Source organism: Lepidochelys kempii, chromosome 10, assembly GCF_965140265.1.
Source record: "Lepidochelys kempii isolate rLepKem1 chromosome 10, rLepKem1.hap2, whole genome shotgun sequence".
NCBI classification, from domain to species: domain Eukaryota; kingdom Metazoa; phylum Chordata; order Testudines; family Cheloniidae; genus Lepidochelys; species Lepidochelys kempii.
The window spans coordinates 79297346-79319452 of NC_133265.1; the positions used below are offsets into that span (position 1 = coordinate 79297346).

The following is a 22107-nucleotide window of genomic DNA, read 5'->3' on the forward strand; positions in this document are numbered from 1 at the left end:
TTCATACTGAAGACATGAATTTATAAGGCAAGAAATAGTTCACAGGCAAGCTGAACATTCATAGCAGTGGTGAACATTTCCATGCTGCCTGATATGGGAGTATTGTGGGCGCTCAGTTTGTGAGAGAGAAATACAACAGCTGTGTTAGGGTTTGTGGAGTTAGCCATGCTGCCACGTATGTTATACAAAAATCTGTGTGTGCTAGCCAGCCCATGAAATTCCACTGGCATCAGCTTGGAAGGTAAATAAAGACCTGCCTATGTTGGTGGCCAGGATATACAGGAAAGATGACTTAAACCACAGAAAAGATCACTGAATTCACAAGGCGCAAGTTAGGGGTGGATCTGGTGCAAGGTATTCACACCAGAACCTAGCAGAAGTGCCCATCTGGCTACATTGCCTTTGTGGGAGGAGACTTGCACGCTTCTCCAGCTGCTTTGGAACTGGCTTTGGGATCCAGGAGCCACAACCGTCTCCTTTGCAGCTCCCCCTCTCAGCTGCCCCAAAAAGAAAAGGAGTACTTGTGGCACCTTAAAGACTAACCAATTTATTTGAGCATAAGCTTTCGTGAGCTACAGCTCACTTCATCGGATGCATACTGTGGAAACTGCAGAAGACATTATATACACATAGACCATGAAACAATACCTCCTCCCACCCCACTCTCCTGCTGGTAGTAGCTTATCTAAAGTGATCACTCTCCTTACAATGTGTATGATAATCAAGGTGGGCCATTTCCAGCACAAATCCAGGTTTTCTCACCCCCGGCCCCCCTTTTTCCAAAAACCACACACACAAACTCACTCTCCTGCTGGTAATAGCTTATCCAAAGTGACCACTCTCATTACTATGTGTATGAAAATCAAGGTGGGCCATTTCCAGCACAAATCCAGGTTTTCTCACCCTGCCCCCCCCCCCCCCAAAACACACACACACAAACTCACTCTCCTGCTGGTAACAGCCCATCCAAAGCGACCACTCTCCCCACAATGTGCACGATAATCAAGGTGGACCATTTCCAGCACAAATCCAGGTCTTCTTACCCCGCCCCATAAACTCACTCTCCTGCTGGTAACAGGCCATCCAAAGCGACCACTCTCCCCACAATGTGCATGATAATCAAGGTGGGCCATTTCCAGCATAACTCCAAGTTTAACCAGAACGTCTGGGGGGGGCGGTAGGAAAAAACAAGGGGAAATAGGCTACCTTGCATAATGACTTAGCCACTCCCAGTCTCTATTTAAGCCTAAATTAATAGTATCCAATTTCCAAATGAATTCCAATTCAGCAGTTTCTCGCTGGAGTCTGGATTTGAAGTTTTTTTGTTGTAAGATAGCGACCTTCATGTCTGTAATTGCGTGACCAGAGAGATTGAAGTGTTCTCCAACTGGTTTATGAATGTTATAATTCTTGACATCTGATTTGTGTCCATTTATTCTTTTACGTAGAGACTGTCCAGTTTGACCAATGTACATGGCAGAGGGGCATTGCTGGCACATGATGGCATATATTACATTGGTGGATGTGCAGGTGAACAAGCCTCTGATAGTGTGGCTGATGTTATTAGGCCCTGTGATGGTGTCCCCTGAATAGATATGTGGGCACAGTTGGCAATGAGCTTTGTTGCAAGGATAGGTTCCCGGGTTAGTGGTTCTGTTGTGTGGTATGTGGTTGTTGGTGAGTATTTGCTTCAGGTTGGGGGGCTGTCTGTAGGCAAGGACCAGCCTGTCTCCCTATCTCCCAAGATTTGTGAGTGTGTTGGGTCATCCTTCAGGATAGGTTGTAGATCCTTAATAATGCGTTAGAGGGGTTTTAGTTGGGGGCTGAAGGTGACGGCTAGTGGCGTTCTGTTATTTTCTTTGTTAGGCCTGTCCTGTAGTAGGTGACTTCTGGGAACTCTTCTGGCTCTATCAATCTGTTTCTTCACTTCCGCAGGTGGGTATTGTAGTTGTAAGAATGCTTGATAGAGATCTTGTAGGTGTTTGTCTCTGTCTGAGGGGTTGGAGCAAATGCGGTTGTATCGCAGAGCTTGGCTGTAGACGATGGATCGTGTGGTGTGGTCAGGGTGAAAGCTGGAGGCATGTAGGTAGGAATAGCAGTCAGTAGGTTTCCGGTATGGGGTGGTGTTTCTGTGACCATTGTTTATTAGCACTGTAGTGTCCAGGAAGTGGATCTCTTGTATGGACTGGACCAGGCTGAGGTTGATGGTGGGACGGAAATTGTTGAAATCATGGTGGAATTCCTCAAGGGCTTCTTTTCCATGGGTCCAGATGATGAAGATGTCATCAATATAGCGCAAGTAGAGTAGGGGCATTAGGGGACGAGAGCTGAGGAAGCGTTGTTCTAAGTCAGCCATAAAAATGTTGGCATACTGTGGAGCCATGCGGGTACCCATAGCAGTGCCGCTGATTGAAGGTATACATTGTCCCCAAATGTAAAATAGTTATGGGTAAGGACAAAGTCACAAAGTTCAGCCACCAGGTTAGCCGTGACATTATCGGGGATAGCTATTTCCCCTTGTTTTTTCCTCCCCCCCCCCCCCAGACGTTCTGGTTAAACTTGGATTTAAGCTGGAAATGGCCCACCTTGATTATCGTGCACATTGTAACGGTCACTTTGGATAAGCAGGAGAGTGGGGTGGGAGGAGGTATTGTTTCATGGTCTCTGTGCATATAATGTCTTCTGCAGTTTCCACAGTATGCATCTGATGAAGTGAGCTGTAGCTCACGAAAGCTTATGCTCAAATAAATTGGTTCGTCTCTAAGGTGCCACAAGTACTCCTTTTCTTTTTGCGAATACAGACCAACACGGCTGTTACTCTGAAACCTGTCAGCTGCCCCAAGTAACTCTCGGTGTTTGAGCGGTCTGATCCCATTTCTTTGTGGAAGAGTTCACCCATTGACTTCAATGATTGCAGCAGACAGCCCTAGAACTACACCAACTAGAATGCCAAGTTCATATTGGTAACTTTCACATTTTCTAACCCCGAAGAAACCATCAGGCCCCACTCAGCAAGCAAAAAACCCATTTTTTTCCCAAGGTTAACAGACGCTAACAGTCATTTCCCGATTACATGGTTAAATATAATGAACAATCCATGGAGTTTACAACCTTTTTTATTTTTTGAGTGACAGCAATATTCTGCCTGTGGAAGACACACAATAAAAGCAAAATTACAGCCATCTGTTTTCATCCGATTCATACTTTATCACACAAAGTTTAATATATTTTATTCTGAATGCTGTCTAATATGCTAGTTGTATCCTGAATATGAAGTAACATTTCAGAATGATAGGATATTGCTTCCCACTGTGATCTGTCTTCAATTAAGGAACATGTTCAGGAAATGACACTTTGGGATCAGCAAATGTCAATTTTCTACCTGGGCAATTTTCAGCAAGAAGCCATGCATCCCTTCAAACGCACATTGCCTTTTACAATTAAATTACATTTAATAGGAATATAACATCTTCTGAATTTCTCAACTGTGTGGGCCTGGTACCTGAAAACATTTATTGGCTAATAATTTCTCATGTAATAGGTGAAAGAAAGTGATTAAAAATGGAATTCAACTAGAAATTACAAGGGAGCATGGATCTTTCTTTACTGAGAAGAGCTTGTGACCTTGCTATGCAATCATAGGAGCTAGTAACTGTCCATGTAAATTCCAAATGCAGATGCTAATTCAAGCCAAAGCTTACAGATTAATTAAAGGAAATAAGCTATAAAGAGAATAAAGCACTGGCTGCTAGAACACTTTAGGGATTTCCCTGGAAATATCATTTTTTGTCCTTAACTTTAGAGCACTTCAAACTCAAATAAACTTAAAATAAGAGATGTAAAAACCAAAATTTTGCTTACTCTGAGAGCAGTCTTTCCCAATCCACCCCGGAAAACACTGACAAGTTCCATCAATAGGATTGCATGTGCCGTTGTTGGTACATTGACAGACCTCAGCACAGTTCTTCCCATACCTTCCACCAGCACACACTGTAGAAACACAAGGCACAAGTGTTAGGAAATAATATGACTTAATGTCTAGCGATGACTGGTTAAAAGTAATAATGATATTCACCTGTCCTAGAAAGGGTGCAAGTCAAACAGGGACAACTCTTTGAGTAAACCAACCCTAAAAGGAAGAAGCTAACCAAGTCTATTTTGGCTGGCAAAATTCTGGATATAAAACATGTTCTTGTAACACAGGCACCTCAAAACCCGTATTTCTGATTGAAAAGGTGGTTACCAGTAACACCTAAGATTACAATAACAAAGAAATTAAAGAAAGGGAATGGGTAGACCAATCAGCTGCAGGCACCGCAATACCAGAAAGAGCAACAAATTGAAGGAATTCAGAGACATAATTGAGGGATCATAAGGACTGATTTAAGGACTTAGCCAAATGACGCCTACAGAGGGAAGAAAACTCCAAAGAAGTAATGGGACTGTTAAAGTGGCACAAGGGATTATAACCAGACATACATCTGTCAAGGACAATCTCAGTATACTTGGTCCTGCTTCAGCATGGGAGGACCTCTTGAAGTCCTTTCTAGCCCTACCTTTATTTGATTCTACAATGATTGGGATTAAATTAAGGAAGGGAATAATTTATGCTAAATACCAGAAAAAAAAGGTCCTAATGGTGGGATCTCCTAGCAAAATAGTCTCAAGAAGGCTAGACTTATTCACGTTGAGATCCAGGAATGTGGACTGAATATAGCTGGAAGCTACTCTGAGGAGCTAACTGCATCTGTCTGCTCTGCATACTACTGCAAGTTTTCTGTGAATAAATCTTTGGAACACTGAAGAATAACACTGTACATCTTTCGGCAGAGCACTGGACGTTACTGACACCCCAATTATCTGTGCTCTGCCTCCCTGGCCCAAGAATGAGAATCCCATTGATGTGATACATATTATGGGGAATTGAAAACATTTCTTTTTAACCTGGCACTGATGTCTTCAGTGGAAAGGTACACAACCTGTGCATCTGAAGTCATTAATGCATAGAGTGTAAGTCTCTCCTATTGGGATGCACAGCAGCCTACAAACCAGGAGGGAGTTTGCCTATAATATACAATCCCCCTTTACAAGATCACGAGCTGTACAACTAAGCACATACATGTGAAGAAATGTCAAATTATTTTCAGGATATAAGAGATGTGACAATAACACTGCATTAAATCCTGCAAATCTCAACACGACAGTAGTGGCTACGCAATAGCCAGTTTCACCTCGCTTGGGGGTCTGATCCCATGAGGTCATGAGGAGAGAGAGAAACAGAACTTGTGCTTCTAAATCCTTTAGGCACTTCTGAAACTCTCCCCTGAGCTTCCCAACTCTCAGCAAAGTCAATGGGAGTTGGGACCCTCAGCACCTTGCGGAATCAGGCCATAGGAGAATAACAGAAAGGCATGATAAGCCAAGAAAGCCTGAATATTTACACCATGTAAGCCTGGAGAAAGACATCTGCCACAAGGAAGCACAAGTGCTACTACTGAAAATTCAGGCTTATTTCAGTCAGCATCTATCTATCTAGCTATCTACAAGCACAGCCATCACTGTAAGCGAAGTTTTACCATTATGATAAAATCATAAAAAATAACCATGTTTATCAATGGATCACAACAAAAGTCTTAGCTATGCCTGTATGTGCTTTATTAAAAGAGGTATACTACAATTTAAAACAAAGCAAACTATTCCTATAGGTTCACCTAGCGCAGTTTACTCAAGAAGATGGGAAAAAAGCTATGTCTGATTCTTCTCTGCAGTGCAGGCAAAGAAATATAAAAATGAATAGATAGGTATGTCTTTAACCTCCTACAAAATTATAGAAAATCTTTAACATTAAAATTGATGGAAAGCTTTACTCAGTATTTGTCTTATTCTCCACAATGAATGAATTGTTGGGTTCTTATTAGCTGTGCTCCTTGACAAAAACAGATGTCTTTTCAAAACAAGATAAAACACACAGTCCATCTCTGTGAAGAATGTAACAAACAGAACTGGACTTCTATCCTTGTAAATAACAATGATGTCCAAAAAGGCCCTTCTCTGAATTATTCAACTATTTTACCATTTCAACTATTCTCGCTTTCTTATATGCATTCACTGCAGATGACCTCAATCGATTCTGAATGTGAATCAGTTGCAGATTGAAATCCTGAGCTGTGATTCATTTGCTCTTATACAGTATACCATCCTCTACCCTTACCACACAGAAACCTAAGAATGGTGAAGAGGACAATAGCGTATAGTCTAGCTACAGACTTATCTCCAAGAAGGATAAAGCTGACTTTCAAATTATGTACCAAACAGAATAGTCCTCTAAATGAAAAGAGATAAAACTACACGGAACAAAGAAGAAGAAAAAAGTTAGAAAAACCAGCAAGACACAGAAAGAACTGAAAGGCTCTGTCAACCTGTGTTCTGTCCCAATATTCCATTCCATGCTCTATTCCTAGTACTTCAATTCAATATTTTTATTGCATCTTTAAGATGGAAATAGATAGCACCACTTAAATGAGAGCTGAATTTTTTTAAATTAAATAAATTCTCAAAAAGCTGACTTAAAAATGTAGTTGATTTATTCTGCAATACGGAACACTAATGCCTGAGAATAGATTTGTGATACTAATTCTGACGCTGACACAGGCAACGGGCTAGCCATCACACAGGTGAAACTTCAGGTTACAGGAGACAGAGGCTAGCGATGGGGTTGTGAGAGCATCTGCTTGTCTTTCCTCCAGCTCAGACACTAGTATGATGTGCTAGAGGATGTTAACGGAGAAAGAGTAGAAGAACTATTTTGCAAACATGGTTGCTCTTCTTAGGCTTGGAAACCTGGTTATGACCTAATATGACAACTCTCCTTTCCCGTGCTTAGCACCAAACAAACATTTATTATTAGCTTCGAGATATTTTTAAACGCAGCTCTGAAATAAGGACTACTAATGCTTCTATATGCAAGTATTGTACAGATAGAGCAACCCTGATTGTGATGTTAATTAGTCATAAAAGCTCTGAAGTGGGACTAAGAGTCCCACTGAGATGTCAGGTGTGTTCTGGCAGCCGTAATGTATCATCAATCCAATTTGCTACATGATGATGAAAAACATTTATAAAAACAGCTGCTCAGTTGCTTGCTGTTTAGAATTCTAAGCAAAAATTGTGTCAATACATGGAATTTCTGATGTTACAGAGTATACTGTGGGTATATGCTACCATGGAAAAATGCTCTGATAACTGGAAAAGGGTCAATGCAGAGTGATAATATGTGATAAATATAATTCTTCTTTTTAGAAATATAAAGTTACATGATAACTCATTAGGACAAACTGCAACACAACTGGATTTTAATTGGGACATTAATATTTTAAAGTGATTCTGCTGGATAGGTCAACATTTCAAAGTAAATCCAGAAGTACTCAACAGCTCAGCAAAAATAAAATAGAGTTTTCTTAACCAGCTATCAGAGTAACAGCCGTGTTAGTCTGTATTCGCAAAAAGAAAAGGAGTACTTGTGGCACCTTAGAGACTAATCAATTTATTTGAGCATGAGCTTTCGTGAGCTACAGCTCACTTCATCGGATGCATACTGTGGAAACGGCAGAAGACATTATATACACGGAGACCATGAAACAATACCTCCTCCCACCCCACTCTCTTGCTGGTAATAGCTTATCTAAAGTGATCATCAAGTTGGGCCATTTCCAGCACAAATCCAGGGGGGTGGAGGGTGAGAAAACCTGGATTTGTGCTGGAAATGGCCCAACTTGATGATCACTTTAGATAAGCTATTACCAGCAGGAGAGTGGGGTGGGAGGAGGTATTGTTTCATGGTCTCCGTGTATATAATGTCTTCTGCCGTTTCCACAGTATGCATCCGATGAAGTGAGCTGTAGCTCACGAAAGCTCATGCTCAAATAAATTGGTTAGTCTCTAAGGTGCCACAAGTACTCCTTTTCTTAACCAGCTAATTAGCCCAGCTCTACACTTTGAAATTTGGCTAACTTTTCACAAAAAACAGACAAATTCACTGAAGTATGTTTATTCTAATAATCAGCTGGCACGCTGGTTAGCTGAATATAGAGCATAGGGAAAAGAAAACAGTTATATTTAATCTGTGTGTAATATTTTGCATAAGTACTGTCTGTAATTTGTAACTCACTGAAAGGTAATTAAAAAGTGTTAGTTCAATTTTTTACAAGGCCTGCAACTTAACCAGAGCAGTAGCCATTAAGAGTAATCTCTTTTAAATCTATATGTAGAAAATACTCATAGAAGCAGGCAATAAACCAAGTCCAGCACAACATGGCAGTGACTTTGCAGGTGGTGTAGGATACAACTAAGAAATTGAGGCCAACGTTTTCAAACATCGGTGCCTAAATTAGGCAGCTAAATAAGAGTGACTGGATTTGTAAAGGTGCTCAGAGGTCGACTTTAATGGGAGCTGGGGTCACTCTGCACTTCTGAAAAATCAAGCCACTTTTATTTAAGTGCCTCTGGAACAAATTTCCTGCCTCCCTTACTTATGTTCAGTAATACCTGATTTCAATGCCACCATTCACGGAGCCAGGTGCTGTTCACTGCCAAGAAGGGTCGTGTGAATTATCTGGCCCTATATTTAGATTTAAGTACCCAATTTTCAGTACGTTGGTCTTTATATTAACTGATGTGTGCCTCTTATGTTTAAAAAGTGTACTAGAAAGTGTCATCATATCTTTAGGATACACTAGGATTAACAGAAGGAAAATGATATGGTTGAACAGCAGACTTATTTACAGATCGTGTCACATTTTATATGCGCTTAAATGCTGAGCTGCAGAGCTGTTTTATTTATGCATGTCAGAGTACAACATATTTACAAAAAGATGACTAAGTACCCATTTGCATTTTGCCTGTGAAGTAAAACAGTTTCTTGTGATCTAAACTGCTGAGATTGAAAAACAAAGCAGATAACTTGAAAGCAGTCTGAAAGAGTTCTTGCTGCAGAGTCACTTGCATATAAATGTAGGAAAAAGTAGGCATGAGAGTATCTTGGGATCAGTACCTTGGTTGCAGAGTGAGCCAAAGAATCCAGGCAAACAATCACAACGTCCAGTGACATGGTGACAAGGCCCGCTGCTGTGCACACATGGGGGACATGCTTGACTGCAATGATGCCCATAAAAGCCAGGTGAACAAACTAAAGCAAGAACAAGATCAAGTAGTCACTGGAGTTCAGATGTCTTCTCACAGACTTTAAGATCAGAACCTTCTCCCTTAATCCGTTTTATAAGGGCTCTTGGCCTGTCCCATAATATAAGGCAAACAGCTTCATTTAATTTCTAAAAATATCAGATAAAATATATTAGAAATTGCTTTCAGTTACAGTAACTCCTCACTTAAAGTTGTCCTGGTTAACCCTGTTTCGTTGCTGATCAATTAGGGAACTTGCTTGTTTAAAGCTGTGCAATGCTCCCTTATAACGTCGTTTGGCAGCCGCCTGCTTTGTCCACGGCTTGCAGGAAGAGCAGCCCGTTGGAGCGAGCTGGTGGGGGCTTGGAACCAGGGTGGACTGGCAGCCCCTCATCAGCTCCTGCTCCCCTAAGTTCCCTGTGCAGCAGCCACCCAGCAGGCTATCAATTGCCGCAGTTCAGCTGTCCCTCCCCCCAGTGCCGTTCCTGCCCTCTGCCTCAGAGCTGGTCTCCAGAGCCTCCTGCTTGCTGTGTGGGGGGTGGGAGCGAAGAGGGGGGCTAGTGTCAGGGTGTCCCCCTCCCCCCTGCTCCTGCACCCTGCTTACCCCATCTCCGTAGAGCAGGGGGGAAACAACAGGGCTCAGGATAGCTCAGTGGTTTGAGCATTGGCCTGCTAAACCCATGGTTGTGAGTTCAATCCCTGAGGGGGCCATTGAGGGATCTGGGCCAAAAATTGGGCATTGGTCCTGAGCAGGGGGTGGACTAGATGACCTCCTGAGGTCCCTTCCAACCCTGATATTCTATGATTTCTATGATTTGTGTGTGGTGTTGGAGCAGAGGACGGAGGGAGCTTCCTGGCAGCAGCTGCATCTTAGCTTGCTGATTACCTTAAAAAGGCACTGTACTTAAGAGTGGGGTCAGCATACTTAAAGGAGCAATGACAGGTTTCAGAGTAACAGCCGTGTTAGTCTGTATTCACAAAAAGAAAAGAAGTACTTGTGGCACCTTAGAAACTAACCAATTTATTTGAGCATAAGCTTTCGTGAGCTACAGCTCACTTCATTGGATGCATACTGTGGAAAGTGTAGAAGATCTTTTATACACACAAAGCATGAAAAAATACCTCCCCCCACCCCACTCTCCTGCTGGCAATAGCTTATCTAAAGTGATCACTCTCCTTACAATGTGCATGACAATCAAGTTGAGCCATTTCCAGCACAAATCCAGGTCCTCTCAGTCCCCCCACAAACCCACTCTTGCGCTGGCAATAGCCCATCCAAAGTGACCACTCTCCCCACAATGTGCATGACAATCAAGGTGGGCCATCCCCAGCACAAATCCAGGGCCCAACAAGAACGTCTGGGGGGAGGAGGGGAGAAGAGTCAGGAAAAAACAAGGGGAAATCCCCTTGTCTCTTCCCAACCCCTCCCCACCTCCTCAGATGCTCCCGTCAAACCCTGGATCTGTGCTGGAAACGGCCCACCCTGATCACCACACGCACTGCAAGGAGAGTGGTCACTCCAGACAAGCCACCACCAGCAGGAGAGTGGGCCCGCGTGTGTGTGTGGGGGGGGGTGGCGAGAAAAGCTGGACCCGTGCTGGAAATGGCCCAACCCGATCACCACATACATTGTAAGGAGAAAGAAAAGGAGTACTTCTGGCACCTTAGAGACTAACTTAGTCTCTAAGGTGCCACAAGTACTCCTTTTCTTTCTCCTTACAATATGTATGGTGATCAGGTTGGGCCATTTCCAGCACGGGTCCAGGTTTTCTCGCCCCCACCCCAGACCCACTCTCCTGCTGGTGGTGGCTTGTCTGGAGTGACCACGCTCCTTGCAGTATGTGTGGTGATTGGGGTTGGCCATTTCCAGCACAAATCCAGGGTTTGACAGGAGCGTCTGAGGAGGGGGCAGGGGGGGCAGGAAAAAACAAGGGGAAATCCCCTTGTCTTTTCCTTTGTTTTTTCCTGCCCCCCCTGCCCCCTCCTCAGACATTCTTGTTGGGCCCTGGATTTGTGCTGGAAATGGCCCACCTTGATTGTCATGCACATTGTAGGGAGAGTGGTCACTTTGGATGGGCTATTGCCAGCAGGAGAGTGGGTTTGTGGGGGGACTGAGAGGACCTGGATTTGTGCTGGAAATGGCCCACCTTGATTATCATACACATTGTAAGGAGAGTGATTACTTTAGATAAGCTATTGCCAGCAGGAGAGTGGGGTGGGGGGAGGTATTTTTTCATGCTTTGTGTGTATAAAAGATCTTCTACACTTTCCACAGTATGCATCCGATGAAGTGAGCTGTAGCTCACGAAAGCTCATGCTCAAATAAATTGGTTAGTCTCTAAGGTGCCACAAGTCCTCCTTTTCTTTTTAAAGGAGCAATGCGCATCTCTCTCTCACACACAGGGTGTGTGTGTCTGTCTGCCATGCTGTCTCCCCTCCCTCCATTTGTGCTGCCTTGTAGAGTGTGAGGCTACATTAACAACGAGTTAACCCTTGAGGGCTCAGCCAATTGCTAGTTCATCATTTAGCAGCAAGGCATTCCCTGGGAAATATCCCACCCTCTGACTCCACCACCTCAGCCAAGCTTCACAATCATCATCGCTGTGTATCAGCATTAAATGGTTTGTTTAAAACTTATACTCTGTGTGTGCGTGTGTATATATATTATATATAAAGTCTTTTGTCTGGTGAAAAAAAATTCCCTGGCACCTAACCCCTCCTATTTACATTAATTCTTATGGGGAAATTGGATTCACTTAACATCATTTCGCTTAAAGTCGCATTTTTCAGGAACATAACTACAACGTTAAGTGAGGAGTTACTGTATTTACACCCAGCCACATTAAGTGCCTGATTAGTAAATAAATTAGATGCAGAACACATGCGCAACTGGGCATCTAATTTGTGCATTCAATTGCAGTAGCAGCACCCAACAAAGGCTAACTGTGAAAGTAAAAGGGCAATTATGGTAGCTACATGCAAGATCGCCCCATTTGCATGGGGGCAATCACAAGAGACACCTATATAAATTAGTCAAGACATTACGCGCTTAACTTTTTTAAAACTTAAGTCAAACACACTGTAGGATTTGCACACAAATGAATAAAAACACAATTAGGGCTAAGTGTCTCTTCTAAACCTGCATTGTTGTTCTTAAGCACATGGGTTATGGAAAACCCTGCAACAGGCAGACACACTCAGTTTAAATTGCAGTAAGAAAAACGTAAAAATTACATCGTGTTTCCCCTTTTTTACTCATGAGATTCCCCATGGGCTCAGTTTTATAGCCAAATGATGACTTCTCTGCCAGCTCCATAAATTCATTGTGGGATCAAGGTCCTTATGTTACTACAGATTCTGCAGTTGAGGCCTAGCTGATAATTCCGTTGCTGAGACGCTAGCCATAAAACAATCCAAATCACTCTCCCAGATGGTTCTGCAAGGCTAACAACTGTCCAATCTTTTTGTCAGTGAAGTTATTCTGAATACACACCAAAAGCAAACCAGCTGAGTAAGAAGGTACCACTTTTGCAAAATTGCCCTTTAAGCCTTGGATTCCATCCCTAACTCTGAATTTCCTGAAGGGGAATGGGGAGGATTCTGAGAACATGCTTAGGGAGGCCAAACCCTCCTGCAGCTGCAGAGCGGTATTCTTTAGGGGCTCCCTGCACTGCACGCCGGAGCCCAGGGAATTGTAGGGTCAGCGTGGGAGAGAGCTGGATCTTCTAGCCATTCCACCACAGAAGGGGGGTTTCAGAAGCTTGTGAGCTACTGCATGAACAGCCATGGACTTCCTCTGTGGCTTGGGGAAGAATTCCTCCTCCCACAAGTACCGAGTGGACCTTGTCAGGGCACAGCCCCATTACTGGAGCTGTGCTCTGGGGACAGGATTTGCCCCTTATGGCCTCCATGCCTTCAGCTGATAAAACTAAGCTGTTTTTCAGCTCAGGAAGGCCAGAAACTATTAACTTCCTTTGCTTTTGCACTCTTAGGGCTTCAAACTTGTAATACAATTTCCTGAAGCTTTGAGTGCCATGTGCCAGTCTTGGAGAGGAGTTTTACAGCTGCACAGATATGCCGAAGCACCCGGAAAGAGGGGATTTTAATGAAAATGCTTATAGGCCATTAACTCCAGCAGTGCCAGAGGTCATCACTGTAAGGGCTTTAAATAAAAACTGGCGGCTACAAATCATTTTTAGAGATGAGTGTGTGCTGGAGGCAAGTGTTGCCTGTAAAATCAGAGGGGGCATGTGATTTGGGGTTGGACAGTGGGCGTGAAGGGGTGCTGCAGTAAACAATTAATAAAGGTGAATGCATCTCTCTTTAGACAGCAAGAAAGTGGTGTGTGGCCTCCACATACATCTGAAGAGGTACTAAGTGTCAAATGTGGGGTAGAGGGGAAGAGAAGTGGCTTTCTAGATAAGGCAAATGAAAAGATTTTATCTCCTTGGCACATTTTGGTATGCAGCAGGAGACTGCAGCTATTCCAGGTTGGTATCTAGCCTACTGTGTTTCTTTTTCTAGAGTGCAGGATCTTGAAACTAACTTCGGCATTGAGACAATGTTGCCACATTATTTTGATAGCCAATGACGAGCCACTCTTCAGTATGCAACAGGCCCAATCTGACCCCCATTTATCATTGTGCTGAACGGACTGTGATCTCTACTTCCAGAGTCTGTTACATTTGCGCACTGGACCTCACGTGACACTCGGGCACAATAATAAAAATAAGCATAAAAGGCTCCTCCCTCTCTCCCATTTCTGTTTGTGCACAGCCTGTACTCTTTCACTGAATCCCAATATAGAGCATCCTACAGTTGCCCTGGCGCAACATTTAATTCCTTTCTGCCCCAAACCTTCCTGAGTTCTGCACCCACAGAGGTTGCTCCTTTCCAGCAATAAATGTCCCCTTCCTACTGGCTACGGAATGCCAGATAAAGCATTGTAAAGTGGTGACTGCTGCTCCCTTTCTCCCCCCTGCCCCCAATTGAGACTATGTCAATGAGGCTCTTGAGAAGGACAATGGGGGACTGGCTATTAGGGCTGTGCATTCAGGTTCTGCCTACATCTAAACAACTTATTAAACAAGAATATCTTGCGCTGTGGATTCCTTTTTTATTCTCTAGACCCATTTTGGAGCCAAAATAATGCAAAATCTGGAATTCTCTCAAGAGCTCCGCCCTCCAGGAACTGAATGACCATGTTACAATCATTCTTGTGGCCTGGGCAGTCCCTAATGGGCAAATGGATACATGAGGCAGGAGCACACTGGTACGAGAGCTCTTCCCCTCATTATCAGAGGCCTTTTCTGGGCCTCTCTTTCTTCCTCTTTAGCTTTGCTTCGCTCCGGAAGTGCCTCTCCCACCGCAGAAATGGTAAGCCTTACTTCTCTGGCACATGAGTCCTCTATATCCTGGCGCACACTCGCAAGTCCCATCCTCCGGCGAACAGGATCCCTCGTTCTCACAGTGACAAGAGATGGAGCAGTTTGGTCCCCAGCGGCCCTGTGCGCATACGTTATCACAATGGATGCCTACAGAATGCAAATGCACACATTAGCTTTCCGCACCGCTCGTTCCATTCGCTGACAAACCAGATGCTTGGGTAGGCTGTTAACTTATAGGGCATTAGAGCAAGCAAAGGAGCCTGGCTAGAAAATAGCTATTCTGCTACCTGCCTGATAGGTTGAAGGTTCAAAATGCACAACGGTGAATCCTGCAAGTTGCTGAAGGCCTCCAGCACAGGGCTCAACGCCACGCAGGCTTGAGCCTTATGGGTGTATCTACACTGCAGCCCCGGAGCAAGCCGCCCAGCCCAGGTCGACGGATTCATACTTGCGGAGCTTGAGCAAGAACACTAAAAATAGCAGCGTGGACGGGGCAGCCTGGGCTCTCTGGAGAGCCCGAGTCGCAACCCAAGACACAATGTCCATCCACATTCATATTTTTAGCATGTTAGGTCGAGGTCCATAAGGGCAAGTCTGTCTGTCCAGGCTGGAGCCTCCCTCCCAGCTGCAGTGTAGACATACCTTAATCATCTTCAGTGGGATCAAGGACTAACAATTTTTAAAGATCACCAAGTGTCTGAAATAATAGGTCTTGAAATAACGAGTCAGTTGAAATCTGGTCACAAAACCATTGCTGTGAAATGGAAAACTGAAAAAGAAAAACTAATCAGAACGTCATGAAAATACTTTAGTTCTAAAATTCCCCACTGTACTTAGATTCAGTTATATCCGGTAGATTTGTCGTTTTCTGTTCTAAACCGCTGTATAGTCTCTGTGTTATTGCACCATTGCCATATTTCACCCCAGAGCCTGTGTTTTCAGCAGAGGGTTTGTATGTTAATACGTTAATGTCCTCATCCTGCAGGCAACAATATGTGGGCAGGAGTCTGTCAGCACACAATTTGACATGTAAACAAGTGGAGACTCAGAATCGCAAGTTCAACCTCAAATTACTCCCAAGGAAAATGTTTGACATTTATTCTTATAACAATCCAAGCTTCAAAGGTGCAGAAAAACCCTGCCAGGGGACTTAAAAGCTGCATTTCTCTAGTATTGTTTTCACTGGTGACATTTAAATACAAGCTTGTGCTACGTCTCTGTAGACACCTGAATCAAACTAACTAAGGACTTGACCCTGCAAACCCTTACCCACACGAGGAGCCCTTACTCATGCAAGTAGGCCCACTGAGATCAACTTGGACCCATTACTGAGATCAACAGAACTACCTGCATGATTAAATGCTCCTCAGGTGAGTAAAAGTTTGCTAGATCGGGAGCTGAGACATAAAGAGCTGCCAGCAGCAGGAAGTGGTATTAGCTTTGGCACATTGTAGATATTGATATAAAAAATACCTATTGGCTTAAAAATTCTCCTAACAGCATTACCACACCAGGTGCTTTACAACTGCTGCACCAAGATTTGATGGTGTACATGTGGCCCAGCAACTTTTTCAACATGAAGAAGTTCTTTATCATTCATGCACATGTTCCCACTGCATAATGGGATAAATGCAGACAAAGATGCTGAAAGATCCAGCCTCAGCCAGAGGCTGGATTAGTGCACTACTGAGGATAAATACAATCCAAGTAATTTCCTACACCTCTGATATCTTCATCTGGATGCTACAGGTAATGTACTGTATTTCTGAAGTTGTAATCTGTACCGTCACCAAATGTTGAGGATTATTAAATCAGCTAAAAGTAATTATAAACACACTTACTGTGCAATTTCAAGTTCCTTTTATAAACCTCTGAAGTAAATACACTGAGAAATAGCACAGAACCAAAATTTCCTGTTTCTGAAGATTAATCACATGATTGAGGAACCTTCCTTGAAAATCTTAACTAAGGCCAGCAGGGGTGGAAAGTTAAAAGTTCAGTTTAAAAAGGGATTTCTAATAATACATACTCAGAGCTTTATTTAAAGAGCCACAACCAAGGCTGTACAACTTAAAAAAAACCCCACCAAAACAAATTAAGATTCAAGAAAACCCATAATAAAAACTCCCCCTCTTAACATTTCAGTACACAAACCCAAACAAAAAGGATTCAATAGAAAGACAAGGGACTAGAAGAACAGGGGAATTTATGTGAGCTAAGTAATACAAGGGAAAGCTGCCATCATAACAAACATATCTCTGAAATAAAAGAAATCTTTTGGCTTGTTTAGGTTAGAGAGAGAGAGAGAGACAAAGAGGAGTGAGTATATAATGTAGTATAAATAACTTGGATTTATGCAGGAAATAGCCCAGCTTAATTGTCATGCACATTGTGTAAAGAGTTATCACTTTGGATGGGCTATCACCAGCAGGAGAGTGAATTTGTGTGGGGGGGTGGAGGGTGAGAAAACCTGGATTTGTGCTGGAAATCACTTTAGATAAACTATTACCAGCAGGACAGTGGGGTGGGAATAGGTATTGTTTCATATTCTCTGTGTATATATAAAGCCTGCTGCAGTTTCCACGATATGCATCTGAAGAAGTGAGCTGTAGCTCACGAAAGCTTATGCTCTAATAAATTGGTTAGTCTCTAAGGTGCCACAAGTCCTCCTTTTCTTTTTGCGAATACAGACTAACACGGCTGTTACTCTGAAACCTGTCATTAATAAAATAAAGAATACATTTTATATTTCCACACACTATACATGCTTATTATTTATACTTTTAAATGCCCTCATTTGAACTCCCAGAATTAAACCCAAGACATACATTTTAGAAGGATGGTACCTTTTCCTCCTGACTGCAGTATTAAAAATACAATTCCCCTCCTGTGGAGGGGCTATTTATAAATGGAGACAATTAAGCAGCATTATTTCTGGTCTCTTTTCCCAGAGTTTGAGAAAGAATGACATTGACTCCTCTGCTTTAAAAGTAGATGAATTAGAATGCCGTAGATATTCTTTGCAGCAGAAAAGACTCTGCGTAAGTAATGAATGATGAGGGATGTCTTCTCCTTCCTAACTGAGGCAATGAGTCATTGCGAGGCTGATTGTTCTAACAAAATGCAGAAGGGGGGGAAAACACCCTTTGTAGAAGACAAATTTCACACATTACACCTCTTATTTATTAATATTCAAATTTGAATATTAATTGAAAAGATGCTGCAATACCTTTTAACAGAACCCCCTTTGTATTATTTCCAAATTAATTCCTCTGGAAGACTTCTCTTTTTTGAGGCTCAAAAATAACACCCACCTCGCATTGCAAGGAAAAACAAGTAGTTTAATTTGCACCTGGGCATGTGCATTGTATGGAATTTTGCTGAAGCAGCACCTTAGTTTACACTTCCCTAATTTGACAATAGATTTGGGTTGAGTATATCACACCCAGCTACTTTACAATCAGAGTTACTGGAGCTTGAAGCTTCCTTAATGTAAAACTTGAATCTTAGAAATTTGCAGATGAACCTCTTTGATAAGCAATTAGTGTTCAATATGTAATTCCCAGAAATATATAAAAAATGCTGAATTTCACACATTTCAGCATAATTTCAACCTGCATCCAAAGGTTCGTGATTTATGAACAAGTGCCGCATTTCACATGTGTTATGCACAAATTAGGAAGATAACTACCATAAGAATACATTCGCAAAGCTGCAGGAGGCAGTTCTGCTCATAAACCCCATTTCCTGAACGCTGGGAAATGGCTTCCTGCACCAGGTTCTTGTTGCAATTGCTGATGTGAGAGTGATTACTCTTCCCTGGTAGCACACCAAGACCTTCTCAAACAATGATTTGGGGATAGATACTGAGTGAAATTCATGGTCACTTACATAAAGCCAGAGTATGTGAGCAAAAGACTTAGGTGCTGGGGGCCAAGGCAAGATTCTTGATCTCAGCCCTTAAACCAGCTTGCAAAGTGGAGTACTGGCCACGGTCCCCTCTATGCCATTGAGGTATGGGAGTATTTAGGGTCACTGGATCTGCATAGTCAATGATCCCAATGCCTGTTGCCATGGTTACAATGAGCCAGCTCAAATGCATTTGTGGTCTTGTATGGCTACTCTCCCAGTGGCTAGCCCCAAACACATACACCACATGGCCTAAGTGGTACAGAGAGCCTTGCATAATCGTTTACACTCAATAAACAAACCCTTCTCAACAGACATGGAGCCAAGCATGTGAAATGCTGATTTTTAGTTTCTATTATTTTAAAAGGGCATCCGGAAAGAATTTATTCTTAGCATAAAAGGCAAGCATGACCGCCCTCATATGAAGCAGCCCCAGGGTGGTTATGTGCTACGCAGTCTCCCCCCAGGGTTCCGTCAGGGCACCTTAATTCTAACTGGCAAAACACCTGCTGATTTGCATTTCATCGGTGCTTGGTCCATCGTGAGCCCAGGCATGGGTGAGATGGGGAACATACTCCTTAGGCAGCTATCATAAATATAAAGGGAAGGGTAATCACCTTTAAAATCCCTCCTGGCCAGGGGAAAAATCCTTTCACCTGTAAAGGGTTAAGAAGCTAAAGTTAACCTCGCTGGCACCTGACCAAAATGACCAATGAGGAGACAAGATACTTTCAAAAGCTGGGAGGAGGGAGAAAAACAAAGGGTCTGTGTCTGTCTGTGTGATGCTTTTGCCGGGGACAGAAAAGGAATGGAGTCTTAGAACTTAGTAAGTAATCTAGCTAGGTATGTGTTAGATTATGATTTCTTTAAATGGCTGAGAAAATAGCTGTGCTGAATAGAATGAATATTCCTGTCTGTGTGTCTTTTTTGTAACTTAGGGTTTTGCCTAGAGGGATTCTCTATGTTTTGAATCTAATTACCCTGTAAGGTATCTACCATCCTGATTTTACAGAGGTGATTCTTTTTACTTTTTCTTCTATTAAAATGTTTCTTTTCAAGAACTGAATACTTTTTTCATTGTTCTAAGATCCAAGGGTTTGGGTCTGTGGTCACCTATGCAAATTGGTGAGGATTTTTACCAAACCTTCCCCAGGAAGTGGGGTGTAAGGGTTGGGAGGATTTTGGGGGGAAAGACATTTCCAAATGATGCTTTCCTAATAAAAATAAACCCAGATAAAAATGTTTGGTGGTGGCAGTGGAAGTCCAAGGGCAAAGGTTAAAATAGTTTGTACCTTGGGGAAGTTTTAACCTAAGCTGGTAAAAGTAAGCTTAGGAGGTTTTCATGCAGGTCCCCACAACTGTACCCTAGAGTTCAGAGTGGGGAAGGAACCTTGACAGCAGCGCAATGAGTCTCACTCTGCAATTGTGAGAATTTGAACACAGGTCTCAAAAAGGGAACGGTTAATGCCTTTAACCATGGCACTAATTCAGCATTAACCCTCTGGTGCCAATGCTTCCTCTGGGAAAGGAACTTTCACTGAAAAGCTGGGACTCGTGCTCATGAAAAAGAAAAACCGGTTACTCACCATCTCGTAAGTGCTGTTCTTCAATATGTGTTGCTCATCATCCATTCCAACTAGGTGTGTGTGTGCTGCGTGCACGGTTGCCGGAAAGTTTTTCTCCTAGCAGCACCTTGCAGACCTGGCACCTCCTCAGTTCCTTCTTGCCGGCTACTCTGACAGAGAGGAGGTGGGTGGGTTTGGAAAGGAGAATGAGCAACACACCTAGACAATCAACAGTCACGAGAAGGTAAGTAACTGGTTTTTCTTCTTCGAGTACTTGCTCATATGGATTCTAAATAGGTGACTCCTTACCTAGGCAGTGGAGTTGGAATTATGAAATCGCTGACTGGAGCACCACTCTGCCGAATGCTGCGATCGTCTCTGGCCTGCTGTAATGAGAGGTGAATGTATGAACCAAAGGGCCATGTTGCCACCCTGCAGATTTCTTGAATTGGGACCTGGGCTAGGAACGCCACCGAGGAGGCCTGCACCCTTGTGCAATGCGCCGCAACTGCTGGTGTCAACTATGGGGTCCTCAGGCTCAACCACATCCTCCACGTTGCAGGTGATCCTGTGTAGCAGGTCCTGATGAGCCCGGCTATCAACAGGTGGGGTGGTCCAGAGGCAGAAGATCCTGTCACTGCTTCGCCAGGTGATGAAGACGACAAAGCCAGAGGCGGCTCCGTGCCCGCCTGGCCTTCCGGCTCCCTGTTGTCGTTCCGATCGGCCCCGTGGCTCTCGGTGTCGACTGCAGTCTCGATGCCCGGCACAGGTGCAGAAGCCGGATCCTGCAGAGCACTGCAAGCCGACATGGTCTCGGAACCCCAAGGTGTAGGACGGTCCCTGGCTGGCGGGGGCGCGCATCCCTCAGAGGCCCCCGATTGCGGGCCCCTGGAGAAAGAGCCCTGGGCCTGGTGGTAGGCCCATGGGTCCAAAAGGGCCATTTTGCGGGCAGCTGCCGCGGCACTATACTAGTGTGCTGCCTGTTCAAATGGTAGCGGCTGCACCTCGAATAGCAGGAGTCAGCCTCTGAGTCCGATGACCTGGACCTGGACCTAGGTGACTATGGGGCAGCCGAGCGGTACTGCGCTGGGGAGTGGTGCCGCTCATCTGGTACCGGGGACCCCCATCTCGAGGCCGGTGTGAGGGAGCAGTGTCGCAATGGCGGTGGCGGGGAGTAGTGCCGTGGGGACTGGTGCCATGGAGAGCGGCGCCTCGGGGATGGTGAGCGCCTCATCCTGGCGGGGTTGCCTCTGGACAGTGCCGTTCGCTGCAGTGCCAGAGGCCTGTCCCTGCCAGCTGGGGACTGAGAAGCCACCATGGCAATCAGATCCCTCACAGCCTCAAAAGTGTCTGGGGTAGAGGGAAGTTCCAACTCCTCCACCTGGCACTCTTGATCAGGAGAGTCGAATGGTCCTGGACTCAACCGTCCCCCTTGTGGGGCCGAAGTTGACAGTGCTGGCTTCTGTAAAATTGGCACCGGGTGCTCCTGGGTCTGACGCACTCCAGGCCTGGCATCCGGCCCGGTTACCCTGGGCCGCTTATGCGGCACCGGGGAGTGGAAGTGGTGCCGCATGGACCCGACTGTCTTCAGTGCTGGGGAGCGTCAATGCCAAGGGTCTCAGAGAAGCACAAGGGGGGATGTCTGGCACAGGTATATGGCCAAGGAAATGAAAACATGTCTGAGAAAACACCAGAAGGAGGTGTATGGAGAGCAATGGAGGCTCTCTCACCCTTTGGAGTGGTGCTGGTTAGTGAAGGTTAAAGAGGATTCTTATGCCCATTTAAAAAACAGTTCTGGGGGTCAGAATCTCAGCTGTGTATATCTGTATCTGAAATTCAGTGGAGGTACATTGATTACACCAGCCCTTTGTATTAGAGATTGGGAGTTGAGCCATGAAAATTCCACCCACCATCAGCAAAATTCCATGACTATCAGCAAAAGGAACAAGGACGGGGGAGAAAGAACAGCAGAGGGGAACTGGTGTTCATGGCATCAAAAGAAGGGTTAATTTACATAATGCTTCCTGTGCTGGCCAGGACATCATGCTCTCTGAGCCAATGGAAGTCTT

General features: G+C 44.1%; 1 protein-coding gene across 15 annotated transcripts in view; it reads right to left on the reverse strand.

The window, feature by feature from the left end:
• MEGF11 (multiple EGF like domains 11) overlaps positions 1-22107 on the reverse strand; it is a 387570-nt gene that overhangs the window by 55988 nt on the left and 309475 nt on the right. For 14 of the 15 annotated variants that reach the window (XR_012154103.1, XR_012154102.1, XM_073304382.1 and 11 more), the window contains 3 exons: positions 14565-14711; positions 9050-9184; positions 3862-3990 (listed from right to left, as the gene is read on the reverse strand). Coding sequence is in view for 13 of the 15 variants with exons in the window: in XM_073304382.1 (XP_073160483.1) it covers positions 3862-3990; positions 9050-9184; positions 14565-14711 (411 nt within the window). In the remaining 2 variants the exon portion in view is untranslated. The remainder of the gene's footprint in view (positions 1-3861; positions 3991-9049; positions 9185-14564; positions 14712-22107) is intronic. The other variant, XM_073304377.1, reaches the window with a different exon arrangement.